At 43.2% G+C, this 12088-nt stretch overlaps 1 protein-coding gene across 1 annotated transcript in view; it reads right to left on the reverse strand.

Annotated features, from left to right (window-relative positions):
• Window positions 1-12088, reverse strand: part of LOC120903065 (E3 ubiquitin-protein ligase CBL-B) — a 78937-nt gene that overhangs the window by 5311 nt on the left and 61538 nt on the right. The window contains 6 exon segments of the mRNA XM_040312278.1: window positions 5066-5206; window positions 5419-5540; window positions 5643-5767; window positions 5872-5988; window positions 6078-6221; window positions 6300-6446. Of these exon segments, the coding sequence (XP_040168212.1) occupies window positions 5066-5206; window positions 5419-5540; window positions 5643-5767; window positions 5872-5988; window positions 6078-6221; window positions 6300-6446 (796 nt within the window).

The following is a 12088-nucleotide window of genomic DNA, read 5'->3' on the forward strand; positions in this document are numbered from 1 at the left end:
CATTTTCCCGAGGCCGAAATACGGTTAAGCGCACGGGATGACTTATTTCGACGAATCAATTTTCCCAATTTCCAGGTTTTACGCCGAGTTACGGAGAGGTACCTTCCTTCCTATTTTTTGGGGGGAGGATTTCCGCGGGTCAAAATTGGGGTGGTCGTGAAATACTTCAAGATCAACCTTCAAGCGGAGCAGAGCCGGGGATTGATGGTGTGCAATTTTTCACCGGCGGTTTGCTACCCCTCATTTTACGAACCGTTGTGCACCGTAAGCTGGACTGGTGGCTGGTAGTGAGGTAGGTGTTTTTGTTTTTGCTTGCCGGTGGATGTTCCTGAGAATCCCTAGACTGGGAAGCCTCACCGCCACAAACTAGCCCGCCTGCCTGGTGGGTTAATAATCCAAATTCGAAGAATTCGGCTGCAGGTCCTGTTTAAGGGTTTGATTCAGCAGGTCCCTTCAATCGTTGCCTTTCTAATCATTGCCAATGGAGAGTGTGTGTTTGTGTGATAGAGGATGAGTGAGAGAGTAAGAGAGAAGAAGGCAAAACAAACAAAAAAATCTCCCAAACTAATGGTGATTTAAGGTCGGAAGGGTTTCCTTTAAATCCTTATTTTTTGTCCTGATTTTATAAATCTATCAAACCGGGTTGAATATATTTCGAATTGAATTGCAATTCGGTTCCGGTTCCGGTGAATAAATTTGCAACATTTACTATATAAGATATTCTCACGCAACCGGCAAGGTCGGTGTCGGTTTTCGCAAAAAAAAATAAACCTCTTGAAAATCCTTACGATTTATGTTTCGAAAATTGGAACTTTACGTTCATAGTGTACACCAGAAGGTGTGGGATCGTGTCACCGAGGGTTTTGTTTAAATTTTCCAAGAGAAGCTCTAAGTGTTAACGAGGAACCTGTACGACATTTGGACCGCAAAAAGAGTATAGTTATGAACAATTCGAATCTATTTCCATTCGCTTTTAAACAAATAATATTTCTTTTGTCTATATTCTATGTCCATCAACGCGTGTATTTAAATTCTTCCCTCAGAGCTGTGTGTATTAAAGTAAGGATGTTTAACCATGGCATTATTATGTTGGCCATATGAACAAAACAAAAAAAAACACACTGATAATAAAAAGGAAACAAAACCGAAAACAAACGAGCGCGATATGCCTCTGTACCGAACGCAACCGGTGACGTATTTGTACGTTGTGCGCCTGAAAGTTATGCATGATTTATGGCACATTTGGCTTTGCGCTCTGGAAGCCACAGCAGCAGCAGCAGCCGCATCAGAAGTAGCACCAGCGACAGTACCCGCCTCCGATAGTAACTGTTCGTTTGGTTTCGTTGGTTGGTTGGTTGGTTGGTTGGTTTGTGTTTATTTAAGCTTTTTTTGTCCTGCCCGTGTGCTTTTAGGGCGATTTATTGTATATTTCTGTTGCCTTTTAACCCTTTTCAAAGCCAAACGCGGGTGTACCCGTGTGATGCATAGCAAATGATGCGTTGTATTTAGCAGAACAAAACCAAGTGAACGAGATGACGAAAAAGGGAACATTTTTGTGCTTCAATTATTTTGACAAAAGTTACTAATTGGCCGTGTTAACCCAACTGAGTCTTTTTTGCTAACCAAAATATTGTATCCTTTCAATATGATCGCTTCTTCGTACTACCTACCAAAGGGAGGTTAAACAAATGCAATTTAAATTTAACAAAACACAAACACACAAAGAACAAGTTTGGTGGAATGATAAGTACAGTAAAAAACAGCATGCGACAACTATACTTTACAAAACAATGCAAACAATTTCATTCCATACGGCGCAAACGCGGTGTGATGATACAGAGCTGTGTGTGCTAGGGTGTGTAGGTACGCGAGTGATGAGAAGGTGCTCTATTGCTCGTGATGCGCTCTCTAGTGATGGAGTGGTGGAGTATGATCGTGAGCTAAAGGGAAGATAAATAAATTCAAACAAAAACAAAAAAAGGAAAAACGAATGGAGCGGAAGAATGTTTCAAATACACACACACGCACAAGTATACAAATAGAATGAATGGAACACGACTAACTACTACAACGCAAACGCGATCAACCGCCCCCATGGAGAGCTGATCGGTTTGAAGAGGTTCGACGACTGTGAGTTGTTCTTATGATTCGGTTTTATTTTATCGATAATGCACTTACTGATCGAGAAGAATTTAAACTATCTAAACATGCTTATTGCTTGGGCTAAAATATCTAGTAATCATTACTACGGCGCTCTGTAATGGGTTTTTTCTTTCCATACTATGATCCTTGATAAGTTTGTGTCGCTTTTGATTTCTGTTCGCTGTGCGCTGTGTTCTGTGCAGCTTTTTAATATTAATCTTAATCGTTCTCTGATTGGTTACTATTGTTTTCATCGTGTTTTGGGGGCGGACTTTACTATGGTCTTTAATCTAACTTGTGTTTGTGATAAATCATAGTTAAAGCGGCGCCATCGGATGTTGGCAGTAGTAGTTAAGTGCTTTTCCATTTACTGTAAATAAATATCTTAAACCCTAAACAGACACAGACCTCAAACTGGACACAGGGAAAGGGAAGAACACACTTCTTTTTGCTGATTTGTACAAAATAAACTATTCGAGACCAGACAACAAAAAAAGACGAGCAATCGTTTACTTGTTTGTGGTTGGAAAGTTAATTTATCTTATGCCGCGATTTATAGTACACAAGCTTACACACACATGACCAAATCAGTTACACATTGCAGCAAAACGCAATGGCAAAATGGCATCTCGCAATCTCAGTTCAGAAATTTGTTTCGAAAATGTTACACGTACACTAACTACCTACAATAAATTGCTAGAGCTCGAGCGTCTTCCAATTATCAATAGAGTTCCTATCTAACGCGCTTATGTGGCTATCATGGAAAGGCTACTACTAACGCACTATTAATTTTAAGGCCACCACACAACACATTTACGCACATTTTATCAAATATATATTCGTGCTAATCATCACAAGGTTTTGAATTGTTAAGCTTGCCCTTTTCTTTCTTCTTCTTTCGTTATTTTTCGTGGGTTTGTCTAGGGAAGCCTGTTGCTCTTGTAATTTGTATTTACAATCTTCGCCAACCACTCACACACACACCCACACTGATGCGGTATGTCTCGTTTTTTTTTGTACACCCTCGCCCTCTCTTGGTCTGTACTTTTGGAAGCCTCTGTCCAGCAGCGGTTTAGTTTGTTTGTGTTTGCATTTTGGAAACATTTCGTACGCAGTAGTGTAGAGTATTATTTGTTACATGTGTTCGACGTTCAGCTCTAACTAAATATGAACTATCTTATCAAGCATCTTATCCTATTGTTTGAGTGGAAGAAAAGGGGGCTTTTCTTTTGCTTTTTTTAGAGGATCCGCGGAGCGATTCCATTTAAACTGGACGCCAAGGAAATTATGTTGCATTACTCAAACTAACGACAGAGAGAGAAAGAGAATAGGAGCTTTGAATTAGCTGCCGCTTGTTTCGCAGTTAGTCCTTTCTCCTACTTAACATACAAAAGAAAACAATCTAAACCTCCTAGTGCATCTACCACAGTGGATTTAGAGTCCTTTCTGCCCGGTCGTACTGCGTAATAGAGTGTTTAATTTATATTAAAAAATACACAAAGCGCTGCTCATCCTATTTTGCGATCCGTACACATAAACTTATCCGGCAAAACTTAACTGTCTAAACTAACTAAAAATGAACAAATTTGGCTAAAACAACAGAAACGCGCACTAAATGTAGTGCTGCCGTGAGAAGGGTAGGTGTGTGTGGTGGAATTTATTTCCTAACACTTTTGCGCCATCGGTAGGGAAACACACTTTTGCACAGATTAGCAAATGGGAAGCATGATAATGATGATTATGATGCTGATGAGCGGGTGTGTGTGTGTGTGTGCGTGAGTCGGTCCAGCTTATAGCTGGGATGAGTTGACGACAGCTCGCTCTGGTGCGGTATGTACGCACACACGCACACACACACACATTACAGGGATTCCTACACATTCTATGCTCATGAATAAATGAAGAAGTACATTGCATTCGTCAAGCGCGTGCGTAACTAAAACGTGCACAAAACTGTCTGGTTTGAGGTGGGGGGGGGGGGGGGCGTTAGAGTTGGAGGAGTTTGGCATGATGGAATTTGAAATTATAAATGAACGGTAATTTAAACTCGTCCCTATTGCACGCTGTGCACAGCGACCGTGTCTAAATCGATCCACTGGGATATGAGCGCTATGATGATGGTGTGCTACACAATAGTTACACCGAACTAAACGATAATACACACTCGCATGTGCACATACAGTAGGTGACCGCTAACTGAGAGGTAAACAAGATCCAGTTAACGAACAATGTTCGCTAACTGGAGTGACGTTTCTATGGATTGATTGTTTTGATTGGCGTTGACTGGAATAAACATACCAAACTTTTTTTTCATTTATGTTGATATAAAGTATAGTAATTCGTGTAATAACATAAATTAATAGCAAACGTAGACAAGAGACCCTAAATTTGTTTGAAAAATGCACATTTGCGACAAATTTCTCTTCATGAGATTCCGGATGTTTCATGTTTTGACGTTTAAGTGTTCGTTAACTGAGAATCACTCCAGTTAGCGAACCTCCAGTTAAAAAGCACTCCAGTTAAAACACATCCAGTTAGCGCTCACCTACTGTACTACACACACACACTACATGTAATGCAAATGCAGCACGAGATGCCGGGACAGGTGGTGGTGGTGCGTGGGTCGTTTTTTTCATGATGGTTGATGGTTGGGATGGATTGCTATCGGCAGGATACGCGCGGCTTCGGTGCTGTCTAAGATGAAGGACATATAGGACACACACGGGACGGGTATAGGGGCAGCGAGTGTGGCAGCAGGCAGGGCGCGCACGGGCAGCGTGAACGAGCGAGAACAATGCACACACGCACACACACAGATATACGCAAAAAACACAACACACATACAGAAACGGTAGCAGAAAGGGAGGGTGTGGTTGGGGGAGAAAGAGAGTGGGTGGTGGGTTGTTGGATGAGCTCACAGTACCTCCGTATCGTCATCGTGATCGTCGTTCTGTAGCTGCTGGCGGCCGTTCGCCGAGTTGCGATTGTGCTGCCGCTTGGGATCGAACGCGTCGACCACGATCTGCTCCGTGCCCTTGATTTCCGCCCGACAGAATGGGCAACCCTGGAAAGAAAGAAGCAACAGAAGCAACAACAAAAAAGGATGTTAGTTTATGTTGCACATTTTCCTCGCCCCGCGGGGGGTGTGGGAGACGGAGATATGAGAGCTCTTGGCATTGACGTGTGAAATGATGCTTTTGTCCGGTGGGATGATGGGACACCTGTCGCACAGCGCAGAAGGTCATCTCACTTGCAACGCCACGCCACCCAACGTACCTGTCCCTCCGAGTCCACCTGCCAGGCCGTTAGGCAGGGTGTGCACAGCAGATGCCCGCACGGTTCGATGCGTATGTCCTTATCGTTCTCGGCACAGATTTTGCACAGCTGGAAGGTGCTTCCTGCAAACAAAAAAAAGGTCAGAGAGAAAGGTGGCGATGAAACAAAAATGCAATTAAATCAAGCCAGGGTCATGTCGGATAGATCCGTTCCCGGGTACGTACCCATTTCGCAGTACAGCTCATACTGTTCCTGCGTCACGGTGATATGATCCTCGAGCGGGCTCTGCACGGCAAACGACAGGTCCGGATTGTTGGGTTTGCCATCCGGGTAGAGGTAGAACCCTTCCCTGCAGGGGGCGTGTGCCAATGACGTGGTTGGAAAGACAAGACAACGGAATAAGGATAGGTTAGTACATGGAAAAGCAAGTGTAACAACCATCTTTAGCCTTACCTATGACCGTCTAGTAAAGCTTGACATAATGACTTGTTCTGCGGGATTGTCTGCAGGATTTCGCCCTCTTGCGTCACGTACCCTATCGCCCACTGTCCTAACCGGGTGCAGGATAATCTGTAATTGGGCGAAGCGGCATTGCAATATTAATAATGTTTTAATGTTATCCGAAAGCAAACGAGCAACGTTCTGGGGGTGCTGCTTACCTGAAAACATAACTACCAGCCTTAGTGATATACTTTTGTAAGCGTGCTTTGACTTCGTCGTAGGTTAGGAAAGCTACGTAGCCCGGATGGGTCACAGCAAGGATTTGCCAATTTCTTAGCAACGTATTCCACGGTTGAAACAGCCTGCAACAAAAGCAACAAAAAAAAACAGTGGTTTACTGGAAAATGAAACCAAAATCAAACCATCGAATCGAACCGTACCTTGTAAACACATCAAATTCAAAATTTGATATATAATCATTGCACGTTAAGTCTATGGTGGTTTTAAGCGCCATCGCTTCCAGCCCGGAGGAGATCGGATGCACCAGGGATAGCTCGAACCGGAACAACTTCCACGGTACGAGTGTGCTGTGGGAAGAGAAAGAGAGAAAAGATTGGGTGTTTTGTTAATATTTTATTACATACTAGTTAATTTGGCCCGGTTGCAGGGTTTCGCAACAGAACCTAAGACGTGTATACTGACTGCAGGGCACATTTAACTGTTTTCATGCAAACATGTAGATAAGCAATCCTGCTCTCTTTTAATGTCTTTTTAGTGATATTATGACCGTGTTGCTATCTTGGTACAAGTTTCCATCCAATTCTTATCCCGGTTTATAACCCTTCCATATTTTTGACTTATTTACAAATGTTAGTATTTCCATTACATTGGCAATCGTGGCCCACTTTCTTTTTCAATATGTTTGACTGTCGGCTGGACTTGTGGTACAGTCGTCAACTCGTACGACTTAACAACATGCCCATCGTGGGTTCAAGTTCCAATATGACTGACTATTATCCTGCTATAGGTTATCAAAAAGACATTAAAAACCAAGCCCCGATGTGGCGCAGGCAGGCCTTGGTCGACAACGGTTGTTGTGGTAAAGAAGAAGATGTTTGACTATTCCGCTATCATTGACCATTTTTACAACCATATAGGACATGAGATAGCCGGTCTATATAGTACAGTCGTCAACTCGTACGACTTAACAACATGCCCGTCATGGGTGCAATCCCCAAATAGACCGCGCCGCCATACGTAGGACTATCCTGCTATGGGGGGGGGGGGGAAACCAATTAGTCACTGAAAGCCAAGCCCACAAGTGGGTACAGGCAGCCCTTGACCGACAACGGTTATTGAGCCATAGAAGAAGAAGAAGAAGATAGGACATACGAAAATTTAATTTAGTCATGCTGAACTTATGGAATAGCTTCTATTAAATGTCATGGCATGTTCATATGACATATGGGTCTTCCATCCACAGGGCTCACTGTCACGGCTTATTATTGACCCGTGCCCTATCTTCTGCATGACTATTTGTGTACCAAGCAGCCAGGAGTGCTAAATGAAAATAAAATCAATTAAACTAACTTCATTTAACTTTGTTGCTTCGTCATGTGCTCATATAAAAAACCCATAGCCCAGGAATGTCCTTATTCCGTGTATATTATTATTGTATATTATTACGTGGGAAATATAAACCCGTTATATGCATGTTTTAAAGTTGTTCACTTAGTCCTAGTTATGCAGCTCCGATGGTTTTACTATTTTGCATGGTACCACGTATTTTTGGGTTAATGTACAATGGAAAATTGTAATTGTTAAACGTTCATAGCGTACGATTTGGCAATCCTTTCAAGCAAGCATTTGACTGCATTTTGGATGATGGTACATGAAGCAAGTACATGATAGTTCGAAGCAAGTCTTTTAATTTAAACGATTTGAACTACACAAAAAACACTACTACGCATGATAAAACGGATGGAGCGAGGTAGAATCTCCACCACAGAATTATTTAGAATCACTGGGAATAATTTGATAATTATTGATACACTTTCAACACGTGTGTAGAAGAAAACAATGATGTCTTTTGAGCTGAATATATCAATGATTCAATCACTCTACCATTGCTTGTTGCCTCGGAGAATGGAAACACCGCAAAGAAATAAAAATCATCCAAGCACCCATAGTTGGTTAGCAAAACCGTTCTATAGTGAGTAACTTTTTCGTACAGGAAGATCCTATAGTGAGCAATCGTTTCACCTATGAGCGTAACGTGAGCGTGACGTGAGCGTCACCTCTTACTTCGTTTTGTATAGGGAGATTTTAGAGAATATTTAACAATACAATTAAGCGAAAGATAAAAATATATCAGCGATGCTGTTCTGAGAAATGGAACATTATGTCCTGGTCTTTCCCTCTCTATTAACCTAGCTTTTGATTGTGCCCTCATTACCGTCACTGTCACTTAACTTATTTCATTGTGGAAGAACATAGCTCCGATGGACCCGATTTAAATTATGTTTCAAACCGTGAATCGGTGTGTCGTATGATAATGATCGTTCCAAAGCGAACACTCTTCCCTATCGTTGCTGATTTCCCTTTCATGTTGGGCACGGAGGGCGAAAACGCAAGCACGGGAGCAGCAATCGCAAACATTTACCCGACCGAGCCGAGAATGGACCCCAACCAGGAGGGGGGAAAAGGAACTTTTCTGCCCATCGGCGCTCGAAATATCACCATCAGAGACGTTAATGTAGTACCCTCTTGAACTGATGATTAATTCACGCTCTGCCAGCAGTTGGCGCGCCAGTCGTGCTGCAAATTCGCGGACCGGAGAAAGGCGGATGGAAGGTACCGGGGTGGAGAAGTAGGAGAAAAAGGAGATACCAGCAGCCCGTAAAGTAATTACACTGAGAGACAGAGTGCGTCAGATGAATAATTACAAATCACTCGACGTTCAAAAAAGTGCTCGAAGAATGGAGCAAACAGAAGGAAAATAGGTAAGAAAACAGATTCTCGGCAACCAGCAAGCAAGGGAAATGAATGGGTTTGTAGCACACAACCACACACACACACACATACAGAGGCAAATGAATCAATTCCTCATTACGTTACATGATTTTATTACGAACGTCTGGGTGCCGGTTTGGAGCAGAAGAGCAGACGAATTCGAACCCATTTGCTTCCATTTCATTCCACTTCATTAACGCGCGCGCGCTCGAAAAAGGATTGGTTTGCCATTAAAAGAGTGTGTGCGAGGGCGAAGGCTTGGCGTTGGTCCGATTTCTTAAAGAAGACCGCTGCACCCTTTGCCCAACCCTTCGGGGCAGCCTTTCGCGCCATGCACCTTCTTACACTTAAGCTTAATGATGCCTTTTTCTCCACCGCTTGCTCTCTCTGCAGTTCGGAATGGCTTTTGATAAAAAAAGAGAACCGGGAACTACCGGGTGCAGGAAATTCTCATCATTAAAAACTCATCCCCCTTTTCATATGCACACATACACACCTTTCTCACGTGTGCTGCTGTTTGTGGTTGTGGAGAGGATCGTGAACCGAGTGAAAAATCACCCGCCACGAAAAAGAAGGCGGCATGGAAGTGGAGCATGCACAGACAGATCGGTCGGTGTGGAATTGTTTGGCGGTCTGTTATGCCGAGACACAATACAAACCGGTAGCGCCATCATGCACCGTCGTTCTCGATGCTATCAATGCAATACAAGTAGAAGAAAAAACAAACCTAGCACGTATCTTTATAAAATATCCTTTTTTTTATGTTTCAGTTCAATTCTAGCAAACAGTTATCCGAAGGAGTGCAACGCTATGTCTGTCAGAAGGATTTCCTCTGTTGTACATTTTAATGATCGCTTCTTTTGCATTGAAAGTTGGCTCAATGGAACAAAAAAGTGTCACCGCTTAAGATAGCATTTTGTAAAGGGCCGACAGCCAAAGTAAAAAAAAAATGTTTATCCGCTTTTTGAAAATAAACTTCCGATTGACTTTGACGATTAAATTAATTTTCAAATATAAACGAATGGCTTCGTCGCTACTGCTGCCATATCGACATTGTACAAAGCTGATATCTTATTGATGCTCCACCATTGGTGTGAACCCTGTAGTGTAGACGACAACGTAGGCGGATCGGAACAGTACGCACAACCAGTCCTGCGTTCAAATCTCGTAAAATACAAAAGCGATTTTAAATCGGAAAATTAAAAAAAATTGGTTTTTGGACTATTTAACATCACAGACTGTGACTGTGTTTTTACCAAGAATCTATTTCTCACCTTAGACCCCACCTTCCGTCCCCCGCTCCCATCAAACCCACACAAAAACAAAAAGCTCTTCTAAAGCTAAAGCTTCTGCGACGCGCAAGGTGAGCGAACAACCAAACCAACACAGCTGCTTACACCGTTTGTGGACGATTCTTCGTCATTTGTTTGCCATTTTGTAACTCGCCCACATCCATTGCCGTGTTGTTCCCATTTCTAGCACCCAGGGTCACACACACATACATACAGGTACACAGTACAATGGCAGAAATCGCCGGGAAAACGGCCACAACAAACGGAGGCAAGAGGAAAATTGAAAAGCAAAAATCTTGCAGCCCTCGGACCACTGTGGAGAGAAGGCAAGCATGCAGGATGGCCTTGTGCCGGTGTATTCTCCCACCCAGTGTTGTCATGCAAGAAAAAATGAGAGAAAATACAAGACATCCCAGAGGTCCGGGGCATCCTTCGTCGTCCTTTCCATCAGGATTTTTTTGACACAGGGAAAAGATTTCCTCAATGCAAACACAAAAATCAAACGGAAGAACTTAAGTGATTCCGGGAAGCACGGCCTCAACCAACTTCGAGCTTCACCGCCGCCCTTGCACCCCGTGGGTGGTGGTCATTATTGTTGGGATATTGCACGGGATTCGATCGGTAATGGGAAATGAATATAAGGTGCAAATCTTGCAAGGATCGCAATATGCAATATCAGATTCCTTTTTTAGTTGCTACAAGCTGGTGTTTTAAATAAGAAAACTACAAGTTTTCCCTAGGTTACCTGACCAGCAATGGAAAAACTCAACATACACACATCCACCCATCCATGTAACAAACGGCATAAAATGCAACCGGCACTCGGAGCACAAGAGGTCCTTGTTGCTTTGTCGCTACAGCAGATGTGATGGTTTATTTGTCTTTCTCTCTATGTCCCTCTCCAAATGTGTCCTTTTCGCTTCTATACCAATGCCTCCCAGTGCCTGGCAATGTTTCCCGGTGGATGAAAAAGCCGCACCACAGACACGGACCGACTTTAGCTTGACGGGCAAAAAGCAATCACTTTTAATTTACTTCCAAGCTTTTAATGGATATTGTGCGCGCCTTTTTTGAAGCCGCTTTTTTCTTTCCTTTTTGCCGCCACTGCATAGCGCCACACACACACACACACACACACACACACACATTATTACTTGAGGGCTGTGGTGGAAGAGTGTCTGCTTTTCCATTTCCCACAGAAACGATAGCAACATGGGGGACATTTCCACTGGCGCGTGGTTCGTTCAGAGTTGGTAGGAGTAAAAATATATCCATCTCGTGACTTTCTCTTTTCGCGGATACAGATTTAGCAATACCGCCTACCACAGTTGGGGATTCACTCACTCAGCACACACTTGCGACACACGCCTACCCACTCTTTCACGGGGCGATTGAAAAAAAAAATCCTTTTTCCCGTAAAATAATACTACACGCGCGTCCGTAGACACCAGCACCTTCCTTTCCGTGGGGAGGAACATCGCGTAGGCACCTCTGGGACTTGCCCAAAGCTTTTGGATGTGGAAGCGGCTTGGAGAAGCTGTGTAGCCAAGCAGCAACGGCATGAAAAAGGCTTACCTTTCATTAAATTACACCAACACCGCCGACAGATGAAGTGCGGCACAGGATGAAGTGCATAAATCAATTAATGTTGTTTGCCGCTTTTGTCCTGCTTTCTGCTTCTTCTTGGGGTTAAAACAAGCGTGAACAGGGATGTGGTTTTAGTTGCAACTCTCATTATAATTCAAAATGGAGATGGGCAGGAACAAATCGTAGAAATAGGAGGAAAAAACACCCTCAGACTAGTCACTGGTCTGTTGTTGGTCTCGATCTTTGAACGCAGAACCAGGAAGTAAGAGAAAAGTCTATGTCAACCCCGTCCGATGGGGTTCTGACTGGATTAAATTAATGAAATCTGACCCAAAGAT

The sequence above is a fragment of the Anopheles arabiensis genome, chromosome 2 (genome assembly GCF_016920715.1).
Source record: "Anopheles arabiensis isolate DONGOLA chromosome 2, AaraD3, whole genome shotgun sequence".
In the NCBI taxonomy this organism is placed as follows: Eukaryota; Metazoa; Arthropoda; class Insecta; order Diptera; family Culicidae; genus Anopheles; species Anopheles arabiensis.